General features: G+C 43.8%; 1 protein-coding gene across 7 annotated transcripts in view; it reads left to right on the top strand.

Moving 5' to 3' along the window:
• COL20A1 (collagen type XX alpha 1 chain) overlaps nt 1-23,842 on the top strand; it is a 295,073-nt gene that overhangs the window by 79,202 nt on the left and 192,029 nt on the right. For all 7 annotated transcript variants that reach the window (XM_063959238.1, XM_063959233.1, XM_063959236.1 and 4 more), the window contains 3 exons: nt 8,971-9,109; nt 13,516-13,658; nt 19,148-19,257. In XM_063959238.1, coding sequence (XP_063815308.1) covers nt 8,971-9,109; nt 13,516-13,658; nt 19,148-19,257 — 392 coding nt within the window. The remainder of the gene's footprint in view (nt 1-8,970; nt 9,110-13,515; nt 13,659-19,147; nt 19,258-23,842) is intronic.

Raw genomic sequence — 23,842 nt, 5'->3', positions numbered from 1 at the left:
GAAACCGAATGCTGAAACAGTATTCCCTTTTGGGTATTGTGGCACCTGCAAATTATTTTACATCATTAGTTTAAATGTCTGCTTAGCAGCGGTGCAAGTATGCGGGTACACTCGGGTACGGAGTACACTTAAGAATTTGGCAGCGGCTATGCAGTACCACCTGCCACACACTTTGCCATTACCACAATTAGAATGTGCCACAAAGCAACAAGACCATGGCGCTTGGCAGCATGACGGCTCCTCCCACTTTGTCAGGGTTACTGGGAGTCAGTAGCGGATTTTGCCACGGGCAAGCAGGACTTTGCCCGGTGCGCCGCACCACGGCAAGATCCGCTGCTGCTGTGCCCCCTGCTGCCGCTGCCCGCTGTCCCCGCTGCCCGCTGTCCCGCTGTGAAGGGAAACTAGACGCTACGTGTCTAGTTTCCCTTCGTGGAGAGGACCTTTTCTGTAATGATGTGCGGTGCGCGTTGACGTCTAGTTTTCCTTCGTGGAGAGGACCTTTGCTGTGCGGTGCGCGATGACGTCATTGCGCACCGCACATCGTTTCAGCGGCGCTACTACTGTACAGGGGGCGTAACTGACCACGCCCCCTGTGTGAAGCCACGCCCCCCTATGGCCACCCGGCGCGCTCAAATACCCTGAGCTGGCCCTGCTGGGAGTGTGACAGTGGCTGTATTTTTCTGTTATAATGGAGGCATTACTGTTTATTGTTCTTAAATTGGGGGCATCACTCTATATTTCTATTATACTGGAGGCATTACTATATATTTTTAGCCTTGCCTCCAGATTCCCTCAAAAAAGGGGCTGTCGTGTAGCCACGCTGCTAGTGTCATGTAGCCACTCCCACTAGCAGCAAGTGGCCACACCCCCTCACAACACATTACCACACCAATTTTTCAGCACTCTGTACCACTAAGAAAATATTTCTACTTGCACCACTGCTGCTTAGAGATACAGTATGTAAATGCAGAACCAATAAGGCGGAATCTGAACGATTGTGGCTTCTTACCAGTCTGCGTAGTCGCACCGCTTTATTTTGCTGTGAGACAAAACATGGAGCCTCAGAAAAAATGGCTGCATGGAGCTTTAGATGATTATTCTTTATTTCTCTGACGTCCTAAGTGGATGCTGGGACTCCGTAAGGACCATGGGGATTAGCGGCTCCGCAGGAGACTGGGCACAACTAAAGAAAGCTTTAGGACTACCTGGTGTGCACTGGCTCCTCCCACTAAGACCCTCCTCCAGACCTCAGTTAGATTCTTGTGCCCGGCTGAGCTGGATGCATACTAGGGGCTCTCCTGAGCTCCTAGAAAGAAAGTATATTTAGGTTTTTTATTTTACAGTGAGATCTGCTGGCAACAGACTCACTGCAGCGAGGGACTAAGGGGAGAAGAAGCGAACCTACCTAACAGGTGGTAGTTGGGGTTTCTTAGGCTACTGGACACCATTAGCTCCAGAGGGATCGACCGCAGGACCCGACCTTGGTGTTCGTTCCCGGAGCCGCGCCGCCGTCCCCCTTACAGAGCCAGAAGCATGAAGAGTCCGGAAAATCGGCGGCAGAAGACTTCGGTCTTCACCAAGGTAGCGCACAGCACTGCAGCTGTGCGCCATTGCTCCTCATGTACACCTCACACTCCGGTCACTGATGGGTGCAGGGCGCTGGGGGGGGCGCCCTGAGGGCAATATATGACACCTTCGCTGGCAAATCTACATCATATATAGTCCTAGAGGCTATATAGATGTAAAATTACCCCTGCCAGTATTCCAGAAAAAGCGGGAGAAAGTCCCCCGAAAAAGGGGCGGGGCTTCTCCTCAGCACACTGGCGCCATTTTTTCTTCACAGTGCAGCTGGAAGACAGCTCCCCAGGCTCTCCCCTGTAGTTTTCAGGCTCAAAGGGTTAAAAAGAGAGGGGGGGCACTAAATTTAGGCGCAATATATGTATACAAGCAGCTATTGGGGGAAAAATCACTCAATTATAGTGTTAATCCCTGCATTATATAGCGCTCTGGTGTGTGCTGGCATACTCTCTCTCTGTCTCCCCAAAGGACTTTGTGGGGTCCTGTCCTCAGTCAGAGCATTCCCTGTGTGTGTGCGGTGTGTCGGTACGGCTGTGTTGACATGTTGGATGAGGAAGGTTACGTGGAGGCGGAGCAGAGGCCGATAAATGGGATGTCGCTCCCTGTGGGGCCGACACCAGAGTGGATGGATAGGTGGAAGGTATTAACCGACAGTGTCAACTCCTTACATAAAGGCTGGATGACGTAACAGCTGTGGGACAGCCGGCTTCTCAGCCCGCGCCTGCCCAGGCGTCTCAAAGGCCATCAGGGGCTCAAAAAACGCCCGTTACCTCGGATGGCAGACACAGATGTCGACACGGAGTCTGACTCCAGTGTCGACGAGGTTGAGACATATACACAATCCACTAGGAACATCCGTTACATGATCTCGGCAATGAAAAATGTGTTACGCATTTTCTGACATGAACCCAAGTACCACATAAAAGGGGTTTTATTTTTGGGGAGAAAAAGCAGCCAGTGTTTTGTTCCCCCATCACATGAATGAATGAAGTGTGTAAAGAAGCGTGGGTTCCCCCGATAAGAAACTGGTAATTTCTAAAAAGTTACTGATGGCGTACCCTTTCCCGCCAGAGGATAGGTCACGTTGGGAGATATCCCTTAGGGTGGATAAGGCGCTCACACGTTTGTCAAAAAAGGTGGCACTGCCGTCTTAGGATACGGCCACCTTGCAGGAACCTGCTGATAAAAAGCAGGAGGCGATCCTGAAGTCTGTATATACACACTCAGGTTATATACTGAGACCTGCAATTGCCTGCAGCGTGGTCTGATACCCTGTCAGATAATATTAATACTCTAAGACAGGGATAATATTTTGCTAACATAGAGCATATTAAAGACGTCGTCTTATATATAAAGGATGCACAGAGGGATATTTGCCGGCTGGCATCCAGAATTAATGCAATGTCCATTCTGCCAGGAGGGTATTAGAAACCCGGCAGTGGACAGGTGATGCTGCCTGTAAAAGGCACATGGAGATTCTGCCTTATAAGGGTGAGGAATTGTTTGGGGATGGTCTCTGGGACCTCGTATCCACAGCAACAGCTGGGAAGAAAATTTTTTACCTCAGGTTTCCTCACAGCCTAAGAAAGCACCGAATTTTCAGATACAGTCCTTTCGGCTTCAGAAAAGCAAGCGGGTCAAAGGCGCTTCCTTTCTGCATGGAGACAAGGGAAGAAGGAAAAAACTGCACCAGCAGCCAGTTCCCAGGATCAAAAATCTTCCCCCGCTTCCTCTGAGTCCACCGCATGACGCTGGGGCTTCACAGGTGGAGACAGGTGCGGTAGGGGCGCGTCTCGGGAACTTCAGGGACCAGTGGGCTTGCCCACAGGTGGATCCCTAGGTTCTGCAAATAGTATCACAGGGATACAGGCTGGAGTTCGAGGCGACTCCCCCTCGCCGTTACCTCACATCAGCCTTGCCTGCTGCCCTCGGAGGAAGGTAGTACTGGCGGCCATTCACAAGCTGTACTTCCAGCAGGTGAAATCAAGATACCCCTCCTTCAACAAGGCCGGGGTTACTATTCCAAAATGTTGTGGTACCAAAACCAGACGGTTCGGTGAGACCCATTCTAAAATTGAAAGCCTTGAACACTTATATACGAAGGTTCAAGTTCAAAATGGAATCGCTCAGGGCGATTATTGCAAGCCTGGAGAATTTCATGGTATCACTGGACATCAAGGATGATTACCTGCATGTCCCTATTTACCCTCTTCACCAGGAGTACCTCAATATTGTGGTACAGGATTGTCATTACCAATTCCAGACGTTGCCGTTGGTCTGTCCCCGGCACCGAGGTATTTACCAAGGTAATGGCCAAAGTAATTATCCCGTACCTGGACGATCTCCTTATAAAGGCGAGGTCCAGGGAGCAGTTGTTCGTCGATTTCGGGAAGTGCTACAACAGCACGGCTGGATTCTGAATATTCCAAAGTCGCAGCTGGTTCCTACGACGCGTCTACTGTTCCTGGGTATGGTTCTGGACACAGAACAGGATAAAAAGGGTTTCTCCCGGAGGAGAAGTCCAAGGAGTTGTTGTCTCTAGACAGAGACCTCCTAATACGTATACAGGTGTCGGTGCATCAATGCACGCGAGCCCTGGGAAAGATGGTAGCTTCTTACGAAGAAATTCCATTAGCCAGGTCCCATGCAAGGATTTTCCAGTGGGATCTGTTGGACAAGTGGTCCGGGTCGCATCTTCAGATGCATCGGCGGATAACCCTGTCTCCAAGGGTCAGGGTGTCGCTGTTGTGGTGGCTGCAGAGTGCTCATCTTCTAGGGGGCCGCAGATTCGGCATACAGGACTGGGTCCTGGTGACCACGGATGCCAGCCTTCGAGGCTGGGGGGCAGTCACACAGGGAAGAAACTTCCAAGGACTATGGAAAAGTCAGGAGACTTCCCTACACATAAATATTCTGGAACTAAGGGCCATTTACAATGCCCTAAGTCAGGCTAGACCCCTGCTTCAACACCGGCCGGTGCTGATCCAGTCAGACAACATCACGGCGGTCGCTCATGTAAACCGACAGGGCGGCACAAGAAGCAGGATGGCGATGGCAGAAGCCACAAGGATTCTCCGATGGGCGGAAAATCATGTGTTAGCACTGTCAGCAGTGTTCATTCCCGGAGTGGACAACTGAGAAGCAGACTTTCTCAGAAGACACGACCTCCACCCGGGAGAGAGGGGACTTCATCCAGAAGTCTTCCAAATGATTGTACACCGTTGGGAAAGGCCACAGGTGGACATGATGGCATCCCGCCTCAACTAAAAGTTACAAAGATATTGCGCCAGGTCAAGGACCCTCAGGCGATAGCTGTGGACGCTCTGGTAACACCGTGGGTGTACCAATCGGTGTATGTGTTCCCTTCTCTGCCTCTCTTACCCAGGGTAATGAGAATAATAAGAAGGAGAGGAGTAAGAACTATACTCATTGTTCCGGGTGGGCCAAGAAGAGCTTGGTAACCAGAACTCCAAGAAATGATCTCAGAGGACCCATGGCCTCTGCCGCTCAGACAGGACCTGCTGCAGCAGGGGGCCTGTCTGTTCCAAGACGTACCGCGGCTGCGTTGACGGCATGGCGGTTGAACGCCGGATCCTGAAGGAAAAGGGAATTCCGGAGGAAATTATCCCTACACTATTTAAAGCTAGGAAAGAAGTGAACGCAAACCATTATCACCGCATATGGCGGAAATATGTTGCGTACTGTGAGGCCAGGAAGGCCCCAAAGGAGAAATTTCAGCTAGGTCGATTTCTGCACTTCCTACAGTCAGTGGTGACTATGGGCCTAAAATTGGATTCCATTAAGGTCCAGATTTCGGCTCTATCGATTTTCTTCCAAAATTGAACTGGCTTCACTGCCTGAAGTTCAGACTTTTGTTAAGGGAGGGCTGCATAGTCAGCCCCCGTTTGTGCCTCCAGTGGCTCCGTGGGATCTCAACGTGGTGTTGGATTTCCTGAAGTCGCATTGGGTTGAGCCACTTAAATCCGTGGAGCTATAATACCTCACGTGGAAAGTGGTCATTCTGTGGGCCTTGGCGTCGGCCAGGCGTGTATCAGAATTGGCGGCTTTGTCATACAAAGGCCCTTATCTGTATTGTATATGGATAAGGCGGAATTGAGGACTCGTTCCCAATTCCTTCCTAAGGTGGTATCAGTTTTTCATGTGAACCAACCTATTGTGGTGCCTGCGGCTACTTGGGACTTGGAGGATTCCAAGTTACTGGATGTAGTCAGGGCCCTGAAAAGTATATGTTTCCAGGACAGCTGGAGTCAGGAAAACTGACTCGCTATTTCTCCTGTATGCAGCCAACAAGCTGGGTGCTCCTGCTTCTAAGCAGACGATTGCTCGCTGGATCTGTGCACGATTCAACTTGCACATTCTGCGGCTGGACTGCCGCACCCTAAAGCTGTAAAAGCCCATTCCACGAGGAAAGTGGGCTCTTCTTGGGCGGCTGCCTGAGGGGTCTCGGCTTTACAACTTTGCCGAGCTGTTACTTGGTCGGGTTAAAACATTTTTGTAAGAGTCTACAAGTTTGATACCCTGGCTGAGGAGGACCTAGAGTTTGGTCATTCGGTGCTGCAGAGTCATCCGCACTCTCCCGCCCGTTTGGGAGCTTTGGTATAATCCCCATGGTCCTTACGGAGTCCCAGCATCCACTTAGGACGTCAGAGAAAATAAGATTTTACTCACCGGTAAATCTATTTCTCGTAGTCCGTAGTGGATGCTGGGCGCCCATCCCAAGTGCGGATTGTCTGCAATACTTGTTTATAGTTATTGCCTAACTAAAGGGTAATTGTTGAGCCATCTGTTGAGAGGCTCAGTTATATTTCATACTGTTAACTGGGTATAGTATCACGAGTTATACGGTGTGAATGGTGTGGCTGGTATGAGTCTTACCCGGGATTCAAAATCCTTCCTTATTGTGTCAGCTCTTCCGGGCACAGTATCCTAACTGAGGTCTGGAGGAGGGTCTTAGTTGGAGGAGCCAGTGCACACCAGGTAGTCCTAAAGCTTTCTTTAGTTGTGCCCAGTCTCCTGCGGAGCCGCTAATCCCCATGGTCCTTACGGAGTCCCAGCATCCACTACGGACTACGAGAAATAGATTTACCGGTGAGTAAAATCTTATTTTTTTCACCCTCCCTAGGAATACAGCATTAAGTAAGTTCTACAATGTTTTAGGACTTCTAGATAAAGACGTGATACATACTCTTTGTATAATAGTTTTTCTTCTTTTAAGGGCAAGCCCAGCATTCACACAAAATGAAATAATGATCGTCTTTTGTGAAAATAAAATTCCCACTTGTTGGAGTAATTCTTATCTCTTTAGCCAATTCAGTCTGTCTCAGCACTGTGTCACTCAGCAGACCGCAATAAGATTGCCTTTATCTTCTCATTTCTTTGAAAGAAGTCAACTACAAAGAATGGAGGTATATTGCCAAAATTCTCACCACTGGATATAAATGCAGGTCTTAAAGGCACACACTTGATGTATACATTTTGATGTATACAGGTTAAGTGGCACTGGTTAAGGCCTGGAGTTTGGGATTGTGACCACAATCCTGTGTGTCCTGCAAGCAGCAGGAAAGTTAGGACCACTGGAGACAGGTGAGAGATATGTCCCAGGAGACTGGAGTCTGAGATTGGAGATATCTGCTGCAGCTCCCTTTTTTCACTCGCATAAGCAGCCCCATAGGCATACTTGCTTACTCTCTCGGAATGGCCAGGAGGCTCCCGAAAATTGTGGCACTCCCGGTCCCCTGAAAGAGTGAGCAAGTCTTCCGGCCAGCTGCCATCTGCCTGCACCCCGCTGCAGCTACACATGACCTGGTGAAGGGGGGCTGGCTGGTGAGACATACGGGAAGCTTATTGGAGAGACAGACTGTGGCTAGCTGGAGAGACCCTAGGGAGCTGGAGCTGCAGAAACATTGGGGAATGAGGCTGGAGAGAATTGGGTGGGAAATGGTAGGATTCCTGGCACCTTACTTTATGCTTTGTCCTCTCAGCTGTGCTATTTCACTAGGGGGGTCACCACTATCTATTTAGGGTGCCTTGATTCTGGACCTTGGCCCCTGGTAGCTAACACTATCTCCAGATGGTGTTAGTTATTGTAGCTTTTGGGCTACATTGTGCAAGAGTTACTTAGAGAGGTATCATTGGATCCCTTCCTGGCACTCTCCACTCAGAGATGCTTGGTCTGCAGACCACACATGCTCAGTAGTGCGCACAGCTCCCTAAGAAGAAGTGAAGGTATTGCATTAGCATTTAGCAATCCCTTCACTTCTTAGACACTTCAGGCACAGGCTCCTACAGAGCCCCTGTCCATGCCAGTGTTTTTTCATACATCCAAGCGATCTATATTTTCCTAGTGGAAATAAGAAATTCTAATTATCATGCCTGGGATCTGAACATTAATAAAGATGTGTCACAACACTATGAGATTGGTCATTCAGGTTGTAACTTCTTCAGCTAACTATATGTACTGGAGCTGTATGATTTACCGACGGACACAAGTACATGTTTATATGATATCCAAGGTTATAACATTTAAAATATTGACATTGTTAATCCGGGTGTAACATGATTTATAGTTCTTAACTAGCCATGAAACATTACTTCAGCAGGTACATTATAATCAACTCAACTTAATACAGGTTGAACATGATGGGCATTTTGCCTCTATTCAACCTCAATTACTATGTTACTATATACCCTGTACTTGTCTTATATTGTATTGAATTGTAAGTTACTGTCTTCAGGTTTTGCTTATTTGTTTACTATGTAATTGGGTGCTGTGGATCCCATGTGGCGCCATATAAATAAAGGATAATAATAATAATAATAATAATAATAATAATTTTAGAGGTATGTGTACTATAGTATGTTTCTTAATGCTGAGAACTGTTATACATGGTGTAAATAGCATTACAGGTTGAGTATCCCATATCCAAATATTCCGAAATACGGAATATTCCGAAATACGGACGTTTTTGAATGAGAGTGAGATAGTGAAACCTTTGTTTTTTGATGACTCAATGTACACAAACTTTGTTTAATACACAAAGTTATTAAAAATGTTGTATTAATTACCTTCAGGCTGTGTGTATAAGGTGTATATGAAACATAAATGAATTGTGTGAATGTAGACACACTTTGTTTAATGCACAAAGTTATTAAAAATATTGGCTAAAATTACCTTCAGGCTGTGTGTATAAGGTGTATATGTAACATAAATGCATTCTGTGCTTAGACTTAGGTCCCATCCCCATGATATCTCATTATGGTATAAAATTATTCCAAAATACGGAAAAATCCGATATCCAAAATACGTCTGGTCCCAAGCATTTTGGATAAGGGATACTCAACCTGTATTACATTCTATGTGTCCTTTTCCAGGCTATGACATGATGACCGCTTTTGGCTTGGATGAGAAGCAATACTTTTCTATCAGTGGGGTCTATCTTGATGCCTTTGTATTAGGGGGATCCAGGATTTTTACAATCTCTGAGAATATCCAGCTCACTGTTTGGACAAGGTAGGAAAGTGCTATGGTAGTGATTATACAATATGTATGTACACAATCAGGCAGTATGACCTCTAAGCTTTTAAAGAAAAACAACATGTAGGAGGTATGTTATTTTGACTGGATATTAACTTTCACATTTTTACCAAAACAGTACTGTCCTGTTTTCAGATGCATCCTCATACACTTAGCTTCAATACACCGTACGGCACAAGACGGGTGGTGCGACTGAGTTACTCCGAGAGCTGAAGCTTCCCGCCTTCTTCTTTACATTTTGCATCTTTTATTCGTAGCTTATCACCAGAGAGACAGTGAAAAGCAACTCACAGTGTACCAGAGATACTGGGCTGTATTTTAACCACACAGGAATTAGTTTTAAACACGTACAGAGTCCCACAGGTCTTTGGTAATACATACGTTTTAGTGGTGACAGTGGGAACCGGCCACCAGTATGCCGGTAACGGGGTGAGCGCTAGAAAGCCCATAGAGGGAGAAAAGCCTGTGGCGCCGGTATTGTGACCACTGGGATCCTGACAGGCGGCGTTCTCGTGATTGCCTCCCAGCTCTTTGTATGTAGACTCAGGGGGGTAATTAATTAAATCCGACAATTTTGGAGCTATAGTATTCACCCCCCCCCCCTGTGTATTTAACCATTTTAGCCAATGCCTTTTCACTTCTTCTTTTTTTTTTTTTTAGCGAAAAGTCATTGGTGAAAAATGCCTCAAAATCAGCAAATACAGGGCCACGTTTTCCCCAACGCAGGTGCGAAAACACGTGGATTCGCCAATCCACATGTTTTTCGCCTCTGCTGAATTTTTCACCTAGGCGAAAAAACGTCCCTGCTATTGAATAGGGCGAATCCCCTTTTGCCCTAAAAAAAATAGCGAAGTGTCTTTTTTTTTTGCCTAGGCGAACAAACAGCCCTAATTGAATACCCCCCTCAGACTCATTTACACACAGATGTACAAATGTTATGCATCAGATTAGTCTTTGCAGTCTAGCAAAGTAGCTGTAGCACTTCCATTTGTTTTATTTATGTGGATAAGAATGCACATTTTGGGCAAAAAGATGCACGTGTGGCCGAGTCGCCCTGGCATGCTGAGAGGGGCTGTTTGGCACAACTGAACCTACATTGTATGAGGACACATCTGTAGCTTAGGATTGAGTGATTTTGAAAGCTAAAAATGTCAAAGTAATGGAAACGTTGCCTAATCCACAATGTAAAACAAATGAAGGATGGATGAATAGAGTAAATAGGGAGTCATTAGATTAAATGGAAAGTCATAGACCGTCCTAAATACATATGGAGCATCAACATCACCATACAACATCAACTTGAAACATCTTTATCTATCTATCTATCTATCTATCTATCTATCTATCTATCTATCTATCTATCTATCTATCTAATACATACAATAGATGCTTAGTTGATCATTTCAGAAATAATGATCTTGGATTGCCTCAGTCAATCTAAATAATGTTGGGATAACTCCATCTGTATTTGAATAGGAGCATTAAAAGTTGTAGTAGTCAAATGTATTGCATTTCACAATATTGTAATTACTTAGTGACAGATATCTATTAAAATTGCTAAAAAGTGCAACTACATGTAAACTACTGTATATGGACCAATCATCATTGAGCTCATATCTGTCTACGTGCAAGTTACACAGTGAAATAAAACTGATCTGATTGGTTACTATGGTTTTAGTAGAGCCAAGCATCTTTCAGCAATGTTAATAAATAACTGAGTATTGTTATCCTGTTTGATTTTCACCTTGGTTAAAACTTTTGGTGTCAAGCCTTCCATATATGCAAGATGATCTACTAGGACAGGCTAATCCAGTGGATGAAAAAATAGTGTTCAGTCATAATAATGAAAAATATTTGATATAATAATATGATATTATTGCTCATGGTTTGATAACGTGGCAAAAATTATCAAATGTATCTGATGTTAACCCATATTAGTGCATACTCTTTCCACATTTACTGTGGTGGTCGATCACTCCATCTCTCTCTGTTTCTTCATCAATGTGGGGGATAATGGCATTACAGCACATGCGCCATCTCTTCACATGCTTCCATACAGTTAATGGCTGTTAACACTCTGATTGGTTGATGGCTGGAGCTATCCACCAATCAGCATGCTGGCAGCCATTCACTGTCTGGCAGCAGACTGGGAGGCAGGTAGAGAATGCTGCCTGACTGCTCTGGTTGTATGTAATTCACAATCAGAGCAGCCAGGCAGCATTCTCTGACTGCCTCCCAAGAAACTCCAGAGGCACCAGCCTGCCCCTGCTGGAAGGCCCCTAGTATCGGAGGCCATGGGCAGCTGGCGCCCATCTTCCAGCTCCTACTTATATGTGGCATCATGTTCTCAATGCGCTGTGAAGTCAGGGGTTTGGCGAGGGCCTACACAGGGCACTGAAGTGCAGTACGTTACCAGTTCTGAAGTGCCCTGTTCCTATGCACCAGTTTTCATAATTGCCCCCAAAGGGGTTCCAATTTATCACGCAAGGCAAAATTACTTGCTGTATTTATCTTCCAAGTTTCTCTATGGCTTGCCTCCTTTGTATTCTCTGCCACACTCTGTTCTTCTGCACAACTATTTCCTCTTCGCTTGCACTTTCTATATTTCCCCCACCATTTCCTATTCCCTCTATTTCTCTCATCTGCTCAGAACCGCTTTCTTCCTTCATTTCCATTTTGCTTCGCTTCACTTTTCATCTGCCAAGAAATAGGAGCATCTCATTTTCTTGGCCTGGCCAAGACCCTTTTTCTGTTGGATAGGAAGTTAATTGGAAGCGTGGCTGTGAGCTATCCGGGGAGGGGAGAGGGGCTGCGTCTTTTCATGTAGCATACGCATTCTCAGCACTTAATCCTTCCTCTTTATCCTACAAAGACCAGATAATATTAATCTCTTTCATAGAGGCAAATCTGCTAAACGCTTTAGCCTTTGAACAAGAAAATCTCGTATATATCTGTTCACTTTGCTGACCTTTGAACTCTTATGCACCTTGACACATTAACCACATGTTGAGATGTTTTCTACCTCTAAAGCCATTTATGGTACAAAATGTAAATATTTAAATCCTTTGGTACAATGCAATGTATTATGTCACTTGTAAGTTGTTACAAATTTAGTCCCTGCATTTTATATGTTCATTTTACCCATTGTAAATCTGTGAATTCCTCATGCTGAACTGTTATTTATCTCTAAACACTGTATAAAGATTTTTATGCTTCCACAACCCACCTGCTGTGTAAAATACACAGTTGTGCTTCTCTTCCACTAGCAACAGAAAACATTTATGTCAGTTATGTCTAACATGTAAGATCAATCATTAGTGGATATATTGCAGCCATTTGGCTCTGTGTAGATCTAGCGCCACACATATGCAGAATGGGTTAAATTGATCAATGTCTTTGCTGAAAACAATATAATGTTTGTGTTGAATTTATGCTTTGCTTTTTTTCTATCAACAACCCCCCCCATAGAAATATAGTGTTCATCCTAGCTCCCTGGACCTGTCACAGCCAGTGCAGTTCTTCTTTCCTGTCCGGGTTGTCACTCTGCTCTGGTGCTTCTAACACACTCTGGTCTGTTATCAGCTGAGATACAGACAAGCGTTTGCTAGAAGCACCACAGCAGAGAGCGACACTCAGACAGGACAGAGGAATTGCATAGGTTGTGACAGGAGCAGGGTGTTAGAATGAACACTAGAAATATGCTATTTGCAAAGACAAACGGGAATAGTTTTACCATAATCCACACAAAAAGGGAAGGTGGAGGATATGTTTTGTCTTTACCAATGCTGCTAATTCTACATAATGCAATATATGTTAAGTTGACCAACACCACTCTCCAGCATAATGAGGCCTCCAAGCAGAGGGCACCTAATGAGGTGTGATCCCTCCCACATTGCTGGGTATGCTCCCTATTGTCCGGGCCATGCTCATAGATGTTTTCTTTGTTGGGGGGCATGGCCATTTCCAGTCCACTGAAAGAATTGTTTGCCTCAACTCTGATCTAGTTGAGATCAATCTTTTTCAATTCTTTTTACACTGAGTCAGAGGATCAGCCTTTGCTTAGCCATTGTTACATACAGTCATCATGTTGAATACTTAATGTATTTGTCTGCCAGTCTACAAAACTGTAGCAAGGCATGCTGGTATATGTAGTTCTACAATAGCCGGAGGGCCAAAGGTTCAGAACAGATGTTGCACCTAAGCGCAATAAATAAGTCCTACAGTTGTGCTTTTGATATGAGGTGTGACAACTGCACTTTATGTTTGTAATGGTCCCATATTGATATTCACATAAGTTTGATTCATGATGTTGTTCTAGTTAATAATTTGTATGTGATCTGTCCAGTCTAGCATGGTTTCCTGTTTCTTCTTGTGTTTTTCAGGGAGCATCATCCTAATGGGGTTCCCCCAGAACACAGCCTCAGCTTCCTTCTTCGTTTACCTCCTAATGCTTCCCAGGAACCCTTCGCTGTCTGGCAGCTAACAGATGAAGATTTTCAGCCAGTCATGGGGATTATACTGGACCGTAAGATGCTCCGAATGTATTTTATGGGCGGGATGTAATGCCGCTCAAATTCGGCGGCCATGCGGGATGCCGGCTAAACTCAGATGTTTTTATTAAAGGAGCAGTCACTTACAAGGCAAAACCATGCAAGTGATTGCCCTTTTAAAAAAAAAACATCCGAGTTTGGCCGGCATCCTGCACAGCCGCTTTACTCGGGTGGCATTACACAATCCAAAATTCGGGGCTCCAACAATCCAAAAATAAACTAGTAGGTTAATTGGCTCCCAACAAAATTAACCCTAGCATGAATGAATGTACATGTGGTAGGAAATATAGATTGTAAGCTCCACTGGGACAGGGATTGATATTTTCTGTAAGGCGCTGCAAAATATATGTACACTTTATAAATAACTGGTAATAAATATATATACAGCGGGTAAAATATGTATTGAACACATCAACATTTTTCTCAGTAAATATATTTGTAATGGGGCTATTTTAATGACATTTTCATCAAATGTCAGCAACAACCCATGCAATGCACACATGCAATGAAATCAAACCATTGATGTCCAAAAAATAAGTCAAAATTGACCTGCGAAATACTTACCTCCATGGCATGACCAATTAGAACCATTACTTGTTGATATCACTGAGGTGAGACAACTGATATGGTACATTGGTTCCATTATATCACACTACCTTCTCTTGCGGCAGATGATCCAATGTTACATCTCTGTAATATGATGATGCATTATAGACACTAGCTGGTATATTGCACATAGCTTTCACACTTTAGTCACTTTTTATCTTATTACACCATATTGTCACCACAATAGATTTGTATATTTTATCATAACATATGATTATGATTTATATCACTATGAAGGATATATTCCTTTTTATACACACTATTTATGTATACCTTTCATTTCATTTCACCATACTGTCACAATACTGGATTCTCATATTTTATCACAAAATAGGAATATGATTTATGTCACTATAAAGGACTTATATTCCCTCTCCAGGGCCGGTGCAAGGTTTTTCAGCACCCTAGGCAAAACTTCTGCCTACTGCCCCTTCCCCCTACCCGCCCTTCAGGTGAAAGGCATGCTGCTGCTATACCCCACCCCCCAGTCTGTTGCATAGCTGCTCTCTTCTCCCCATCTTCCCAGTCTCTGTGGGTGCCTGCTGCTCTCATACCCTCCCCACTCTGTTAAATGTCTGCTGTTCTATCCCCCCCCACTATCTGTGTGCATGCTTCTGCTCATCTACCCCTCCAGACTGCTGCTCTTCCCCTCCTTCCTTTCAAATGCAGAGAGTGCACTATGCAGCCACCTTACCAGCAGGCGGTGTTGCAGAGTAGGGACTGAGTAGTCTTTGAAAGAACCTGGAATGAAGAGCAGCACCGCATGTCACCCCTGGCCAAGACTCCAGGAGCTGTCAAAATTACTGCCTGTGCCGATTAGAGGCGGAGCAGGAGGCTGCAATATGGGAGCTTGGCAGTTGAGGCTACTGTAAGATAAGCGTGCTGGGGGGATTGCCACAGTTGTGAGAGGTAGGACCGCGCTAATTTTTTCAGGTAGCTGTATCAGGCCGCCCCCTCAGGTCCCGGCACCCCTAGGCAGCTGCCTAAAGCTGCCTAGTGGAAGTTCCGGCCCTGTCCCTCTCACATACACTATTTAGAGTCATTCACTTTTGTGTAGGTGTTGTCAAAGTGTGTTTTGTTTTGTTTTTACACTTTGTTTATTTTAGCTTATGCACTATTTTATTTGTGACAATGCACTTCACTATGATACATGAAATATTGATTTATGAGAATTATGGTCTGAATGACTTTCATGTACTAAATATATACATACCGTCACTTAGTGATTAATTCAATTTTATTATTGTATACACTAATATCATAATTTGTATATAATATATATAGATTGCTTATTATAGGGTTTACATAAATACCTGATATTTTTATTCAAGTTATACAGATATATAAAATTTCTGTTATAAGTCAATACATATGTATTAATAACGCATGACTCATTTTACATATTTTTATATCTGGTATACATGTGAGTACAGTGATTTAGACGCACATTATGTCACAGATTATTTACAATATGATTAACATATATACTGGATATTAGGTCATATATACACCTTGGTATTGAATTAATTGTAGAATTACTATACCACGGCAGATGAGCAGTCTCATATTTTATTACTTTTTACACCTCACATTTCTCAGTCACATTGGGATGGATATGTGTAACCTCGGATATGGGGTTAATGTTGGTGATCTCACTCTCAAATTACTTTTACAACACAAATGCATTGCTAGTATAGGAAATGTCCGAGTATCATACTACTCTGAGATAATGGGAAGCAGGTGCAGTGGCTCAATTGAATTTTAAATAGCAGGGTATAGGCTCAATTAGAGGCAATGGTTCAGATTTTCAAAAGCATTTTATCCGATAGGCATTGGCTCATTCATGTCCACACCTCACTCTATTGGTACTGGTTCCCTATATAACTATCATATCCGGCGGGCACAGTTTACTATAGTGCCTTGAAGAAGCCTATGAGCGAAATGCGCATTGGCTATTAGCATATGTGTCTTCTGTATAATATGTATCTATATGTCTAAACTATTTATATGATGAACCCTTGACCTATGAATGCATATGAATGATGTAAAGTTTCAGCCTATGATTGGGATGTGTGATGGCTGGCAAGCTAATCTAACTATACGAGCAGTCACGCACACTATAGAACGCCACAGTAATACACAATAAAGTTATTAACATACACTTAGTGAAGTATGTGCATGATCGGCTGCAATCCTGACAATTGAGATCACAGCATATGTTACCATTTGAGACTGCATAACTGGCATCACCTGTAACTTAGGGCAGTGTACTTAATTTATAACTGTCACAACACTTAAATGCAAGCGGTCCCGTGAATAGATACTTAGCGGTCAGACTGCTTGTGCCACTTGTGGATATTCTGCAATAATAAGACGTGTATATCTATTGCAGAGAACACCATAGTAGGCGCAGTAGTATATGAGATTATTATCAAAAACACATAGTGCTGCATATATATGAATGGCTGTAGTACTGACAGCAGTGAAAAGGACATATATCAATATATGACACTCAACGGGTGACTTTACCTGTGATATAGGGCAGCACGTTATAATACTAAAAATATAATTGGGGAAAAAAAATCTTGTTGAAGGATGATACACAACATTGGTATTATAAATAATGCATACCCTTCATAGTATTTACTGTAAGTGCAATTAGCCCTTTAAGTGATTAATACACAATATTTGGCATCTAATATTACTCTGACCTTTTCTACATAGGTCCCTCTCAATAATAGCACTGTTACAGTGCTCCATACACATTGAGGATCGGTTCATGTATATGAGGACAACTTAATAATAACAACACGCAAATAATATGACACATTTGCCTTGTTGTTAATCTTCACTTATCTTTTCATTTTCATTCACATTCTCTTTGTATTTTAATACTTTGCTCGAAAAGAAATACAAGACAATTCTAGTCTGATACAATATTAATTACTTCACTCACAGACTAATAAGTACTTTATCTTGGCATTTTAGCTATCATTTGATAACATAGTAGGAGTTTTAATGAATTCATAATAAAGATTATATTTTTAATAATAGTTTATTTTGGGTTGTGTGCACCCTAGGTATAACTGGTTTCTCTCTCTTTCCCCTCACTGTGGGGATTTGACCCTAAATTTCAGTTAGCGTGTTCAATACTTTTTTCCTGTGTCATTTCACATTATTACACATAACTTAATTTCTGGACATCTATGGTTTGATTTCTTTTCATGTGTGCAATGCATGGGTTGTTGCTGATGTTTGGTGAAAATTTCATTACAGTAGCCCCATTACAAATATAGGGGGTAATTCTGAGTTGATCGCAGCATCAAATTTGTTAGCAGTTGGGCAAAACCATGTGCACTGCAGGAGAGGCATATATAACATGTGCAGAGAGAGTTAGATTTGGGTGGGTTATTTTGTTTCTGTGCAGGGTAAATACTGGCTGCTTTATTTTTACACTGCAATTTAGATTTCAGTTTGAACACACCCCACCCAAATCTAACTCTCTCTGCAAATGTTATATCTGCCACACCTGCAGTGCACATGGTTTTGCCCAACTGCTAACAAACTTGATGCTGCGATCAACTCGGAATTACCCCCATAGTTACTGTGAAAAATGTTGATGTGTTCAATACTTATTTTACCCGCTGTATTGAGGAGTTTGTTTTGTGAAATATTTAATGTAGGTGGGGGGTTGTGTTATTTAACATATTGTGCTGAGGATATTGTGTATAATATATACTAGCAGGTGAGCTGCATGTGAGCTATACTGGTAGACAGTGTGTAATGAGATACTGTGGGATTGTGTGTGAAAAAATATTTTCAAAAGTTAATGCAGCAGTTTGTAGAAATGTTTTAAAGTGTAGCGTGTGGTAGCTCTCTGTTGGCAGCATATTCTGGCTACAACTGGCTTGTATTTGTATAAAATGGCAGTCAGTAGGAGAAATCCACTGTTTATCTCACTGGCTGTGCATCTAAAGTGATGGGAGATCGCGGGATGCAATTCATTTGGGTTTTTCACGCTTGTGCACAAACAGACCAGATTTAGCCACGAAAAATGGCTTAACCTGACCAAAGTGGTGCGACGAGAACAGTGCCGTTTGGGCGGCCCACTTTTCACTCATTTTAGCTCTCCACCTCTGGGAGCTGGGAGCTGAATTGCCGTCGCTGGCAGCTGTTCACGCCCGAGTGGCGCAACAATTGAAACTATATAAGAAAACTTTATAAAATAGTTGTCTCTCAATTAGGTGGAGCTATAAACTATAAACTATTAGTTTAAATGTAATATACACAGTCCATAACCTCCCAACGTGACCCATTCCAGGAGGGACAAAATGCTCTCTACCTGGACTCCCCTCTTAATTTGGGAAGAGGGATACAAAATCAGGAGTAAGGCAACATTGCTCTGGTGTGGACATAGCTGATCCAAAAATCAGCTGTCCCTGCAAATCCAAGATGTAGCACTGGCAAGTCTTGGGTCTACTAAACTTCTGGTGGAAGGAGCCAAACAGAGGCGGAGAGATCTGATCGGATCCCCTTTGTAATCCCGAGCCTTCTTCTGATGGGAAGAAGTAGGAGTGTGGGGACAAATACCACCTAAAGATTGTGATGGTTCTTGCAATCAAGTTTTGAAAATATTGTATTTTGATGAATTTAGGAGTGCCATGTCCAGAATGAAAGGTAAGCAGGAGATATCCGTAATGTTTAAATGCATGGCCCTGAAACTTAATTTCTACAAAAGTTGGTGAAAATGTTAATTTTCACCTACTTTTAAAGAAATTAAGGGGTGATGAATAGACCCCTTTATGTGCTATATATAACTTTCATAACAGTATTTACATTTCTTTTTTCTACTTAACAGCAAATAAACAGTCACTGACTTATTTCAACCCTGACTACGAGGGCAAATTACAGGAAGTGACCTTTGATCAGCAAGGAGTAAAGAAGATATTCTATGGGAGTTTCCACAAGGTTCTCTCCGAAATGTTGACCTTTTAACCTCAGTTGGGTGTAGAATTCATGTGGTGATTGGATAAGATTATATAAATGGTTTATTGAAGAGTAAAACTGTAATATATACACGTGTGGCCACAATCCCGTCCGCTCCGTCCGCTCTTCCTCCAATTTTCACCTCCACTCCACCCTTAAAATGTTTAAAATATTTATTCAAAACTCACCTTTTCATCAAAGCCTACTATCCCTCTTCCTAAGGGTCAGATGTACTAAGCCTTGAAAAGTGATAAACTTCACGGTGATAAAGTACCAACCAGCTCCTGTCATTTTTCAAACCAAGCCTGTAACATGGCAGTTAGGAGCTGATTGGCTGGTTCTTCATCACCGTGAAATGTATCTCTTTTCAAAGCTTAGTACATCTCCCACTTATTAAATCTCTTTCTTTTCTCCTCCTTTTTTTTTTTTTCAACACCATCCTTGCTTCCAGTGCTTCTTGTCGCTTTCAGTTTTCCTAACAGGTCCTTCATTGGATATAGACTCACTAGGGGGTAGTTAGTTGTTTTTTTGGGTGCCCTGTGCCCGACTAGCAATTCAGTTGTTGCTCCGTTCAGGCGCATATACTGTAAGTGCCCATTTATTTCTGCTCACCCCCTTTTATGGGGCGTCTGGCTTTTCGCATATTTCCCTGTTGCATCCAATAATTTAGATGTGGAGCTGGTCTACTTGGGTGTGACCAGCTTGAAAAGTATTGAGCGCCCTTTTACTTACCCTTGCTGGCACCATTAATTGAATATTGTCCCATCTATAAAGATGGACAATGGGGTGTGAGTGCGAGCGCAGAAACAGTTGAATCACCCCCAGTGAGTGTTGAACTGACTTCCCCTCCAATTGACTCACCTCCACTTGCCTATCAAGATACAGTGAGTTCCTTAACAATCGCCTCTTGTCTGTGCCCTACCTAGTTTGTCAGTTTATTACTCTTTGTTCTAAAGATATGTCAGCTTATAGTTAGTGAACCATTGATATGTTAGGTTTCACTGTTACTGTGTACAGTATTATACCTCCCAATAATAAATAATAATGTATGAGTTGGGTCTACCAGATAGGAACCCACACGAAAAAGAATGCTTTCTAATTGTTTGTTCTTACTGAATTTTAATATACCTCTGGGATTTTAGGAGGCATAGGTTAAAATATGAACAAGATAGGTATATTTAACAATATATGGCTGTATAGCCTGTGTGCTTCAAATGCATTCCACTGTTATCAGCGGGAACCAGCAAGAACTCAGTTCTTGAACCTCTCATTAAATATGGCATAATCAGGAACTAGGTTCCTGAACCTGTCCTGGGCCAAAATGTAGTTTCTATAAGATAAGTTCTATTTTAAAGTCTATTTTTAGTGTTTTCTTTTTTAAAAACTATCTGTCTGTCTATCTATCTATCTATCTATCTATCTATCTATCTATCTATCTATCTATCTATCTATCTATCTATCTATCACTTTTTGAATAGCTCCATCCCAGACCCATAGTTCTTGAACATATTTTTCCATAAAAATAATACTGAATGTAATGATGACCAGATGTGACCTATACAGGGTTTTAAGAGACATGTTACCTGCAGTGCAAAGTATTAAAGGATAATGACCCAAAGCTAAAAGTGTAGTTGCCAGTAAAGTGAGTTAAGAACAATCAAATAACAAAATACACTGGGCGAGATGCAGCAAGCTGAAAAATGTGTCCAATCAGAGGCGGATTTAGAGGTCTGGTCACCCCAGGAACAACATTATTGGCTGCCCCCTCCCCCCAAAAAAAATAAAAATACATGTTCGTCCTCTCCATAGTATAGAATATTATGCACCTCCTTATAGTATAGAATATGAGTGCTGTGTGTCCCGCTGCTGCCGCCCCATGTCCACTGTCTCCCTGCAGTTCTCCCCGCTCCGTTGCCTCTTCGATGCCCCCCCTGAGGCTTTGGGTGTCCGGTCTGCCCCCGAGCAGGATGTCACCCTCTGACCAATGATGGAGGGGAGATCTTTCTAACATTAGTTGGAGCAGCGGGAAGCCGGGCTTCACCTGCAGCCAGGAACCCTGCACTGCCATTAGACCCATTCCAGCTGCACCTATACCTGCATCATGCAGGGGGAACCTGCTGTACTGCCTCCAGCAGGTGCCGCCCCTAAGTACATGCCTCACGTGTCGGCAATGCGGGAGTGCCGGAGGTGTCCTCAGTGTAGGAGTGCCAACAGTGTCCTCAGTGCAGGGGTGCCGGCAGTGTGAGAGTGTCGGCAGTGTGGGCGGCGGTGCTATTAGTTCTGTGGGGGCATCCATCTTGCCCATTGTAGCCTATGGGGACACGCTGATTGGCTGAGAGCCGTGGCAGACGGCTCTCTCAGCCCGTCAGCGGTCTTCCATAGGTTACCATGGAGACCGGCATAAGAGCCAAAACCTCAGGATCCGACAGCGGAATCCTGAGGTTTTGCCTAGTTTTCGGATCCAAATCAGGCGCACAAAACCGAGCCTGACTCGGATCTGGGCTCGGATCTCAAAGTTTGGGGGGTGTTTGGTTCTTGGAGAACCAAACCCACTCATCCCTACTTAAAAAGGATTGTTTTGCTGCTCAGTCTTCATCTCATTTGCATATCTGTTACCTGGCTTTGCTGGTTCACGCATAGGGCTAGATGTAATAGGGTACGATTATTTAGGTGTCTAAAAAATCGTATCAAATCGCACGTTAGTAACTTGGGATTTTTGACAAAAAAATCGCACATGTAATACGGTGTGAATTTTAAGGCTAAAACGGAATTCGCATTCGATTTTTAGTAAAGGAAACATGCAATTTTTAGTAATAAAAACATGCAGTTTTTGGTCATGTTTTTGACTTAATCAGAAGCATGCACAGATCAGTAAGATCCGTGCATGCTTCTGCATGGAACAGTAAAGAAGGTGTTAAAAACAAACAAAAATAAAACGAAGTGCAGGTCCCCCCCCAAAAGCATAACCAGCCCGGGCTCTTGGAGCCGGTCCTGGGAGCAAATTACAAGGGAAAAATTGACTGGGGTTCCCCGTATTTAAACAACCAGCACTGGACTCTTGGACCGGTCCTGGTTCAAATAATATGAGGGACAAAAGAAGTAGGGGTCCCCCGTATTTTTTTAACCAGCACCGGGCTCCACTAGCCAGGGAGGTGATGCAGCAGCCGGGGGACACTTTTATATAGGTTCCTGCGGCCAAAGCATCACAAACCCCCCAACTAGTCATCCTTGGCTGGGGTTCCCTGGGGGAGTGGGGAACCCTTAAATAAAGCGGTCACCTCCCTCCAGGCACCCAAGGGCCAGGGATGAAGCCCGGGGCTGTCCCTTCCATCCGTGTGCTGTGGATGGAAGGCTAATAGCTGTGGAAGTATTAAAAAGAATATTGTCTTTTTGCTGTGGAACTACAAGTCCCAGCAAGCCTCCCTGCATGCTGGTACTTGGAGAACCACAAGTACCAGCATACAGGGAATTAAAGGGCCCACTGGTACCTGTAGTTCCACAAAAAAAAGAAATACCCCAAAAAAGACAAGACACACACACTTTGAAAGTAAAAGTTTATTTACACACTTACACACTCACACATACTTACCTACATCCCACGCTGCCATTCACATCCCCTTGTCCAAGTAGAATCCATTAGGGTACCTGTTTTAACAAATAATATACTCACCAAAAATCCTGTGAAGATCTGTCCTCTTCAATCCATGTAGGCATCTCAGAGGTTAAAATAAAATAACGCATTCACCAGGACTAACGAACATGTAGAAGTGTATGTGTAAACACACACTTCTATTACACGAATGAGGACCCTCTACCAATATATCAATAGAGGGTTCCACCAGCCGATCAGGAGCCGATGCCGCAGCAGCAGCTTCATGATTGGCTCTATGTTGCTAGGGTACAGCCAATAGCATATTTTTTGTTAAAACAGGTATCCTAAGGAATTCTACTTGGACAAGGGGACGTGAATGGAAAAGTGGGATGTAGGTAAGTATGTGTGTGTGTAGGTGTGTAAATAAACTTTTACTTTCAAGGTGTGTGTGTCTTTGTCTTTTTTTGGGGTATTTATTTTGTACCAGGTACCAGCGGGCCCTTTAATTCCCCACATGCTGGTACTTGTGGTTCTCCAAGTACCAGCATGTGGGGAGGCTTGCTGGGACTTGTAGTTCAACAGCATAAGACAATATTCTTTTTAACACTTTCACGGCTATCAGCCCTTCATCCACAGCCCACGGATGGAAGGGACAGCCCCGGGCTTCATCTCTGGCCCTTGAGTGCCTGCAGGGGAGGACCCCTTTATTTAAGGGGTCCCCACTCCCCCAGGGAACCCTGGCCAGGGATGACTAGTTGGGGGGTTTGTGATGCTTTGGCTGCAGGGACCTATATGAAAGTGTCCCCCGGTTGCGGCATCACTTCCCTGGCTAGTGGAGCTCGGTGCTGTTGGGGGGTTTGTGATGCTTTGGCTGCAGGGACCTATATGAAAGTGTCCCCCGGTTGCGGCATCACTTCCCTGGCTAGTGGAGCTCGGTGCTGATTTCAAATACCGGGGACACCTACTTCTTTTGTC

Source organism: Pseudophryne corroboree, chromosome 3 (assembly GCF_028390025.1).
Source record: "Pseudophryne corroboree isolate aPseCor3 chromosome 3, aPseCor3.hap2, whole genome shotgun sequence".
In the NCBI taxonomy this organism is placed as follows: domain Eukaryota; kingdom Metazoa; phylum Chordata; class Amphibia; order Anura; family Myobatrachidae; genus Pseudophryne; species Pseudophryne corroboree.
Note: the sequence above shows the minus strand (reverse complement) of the source record. Positions and strands in the feature narration are given on the sequence as shown.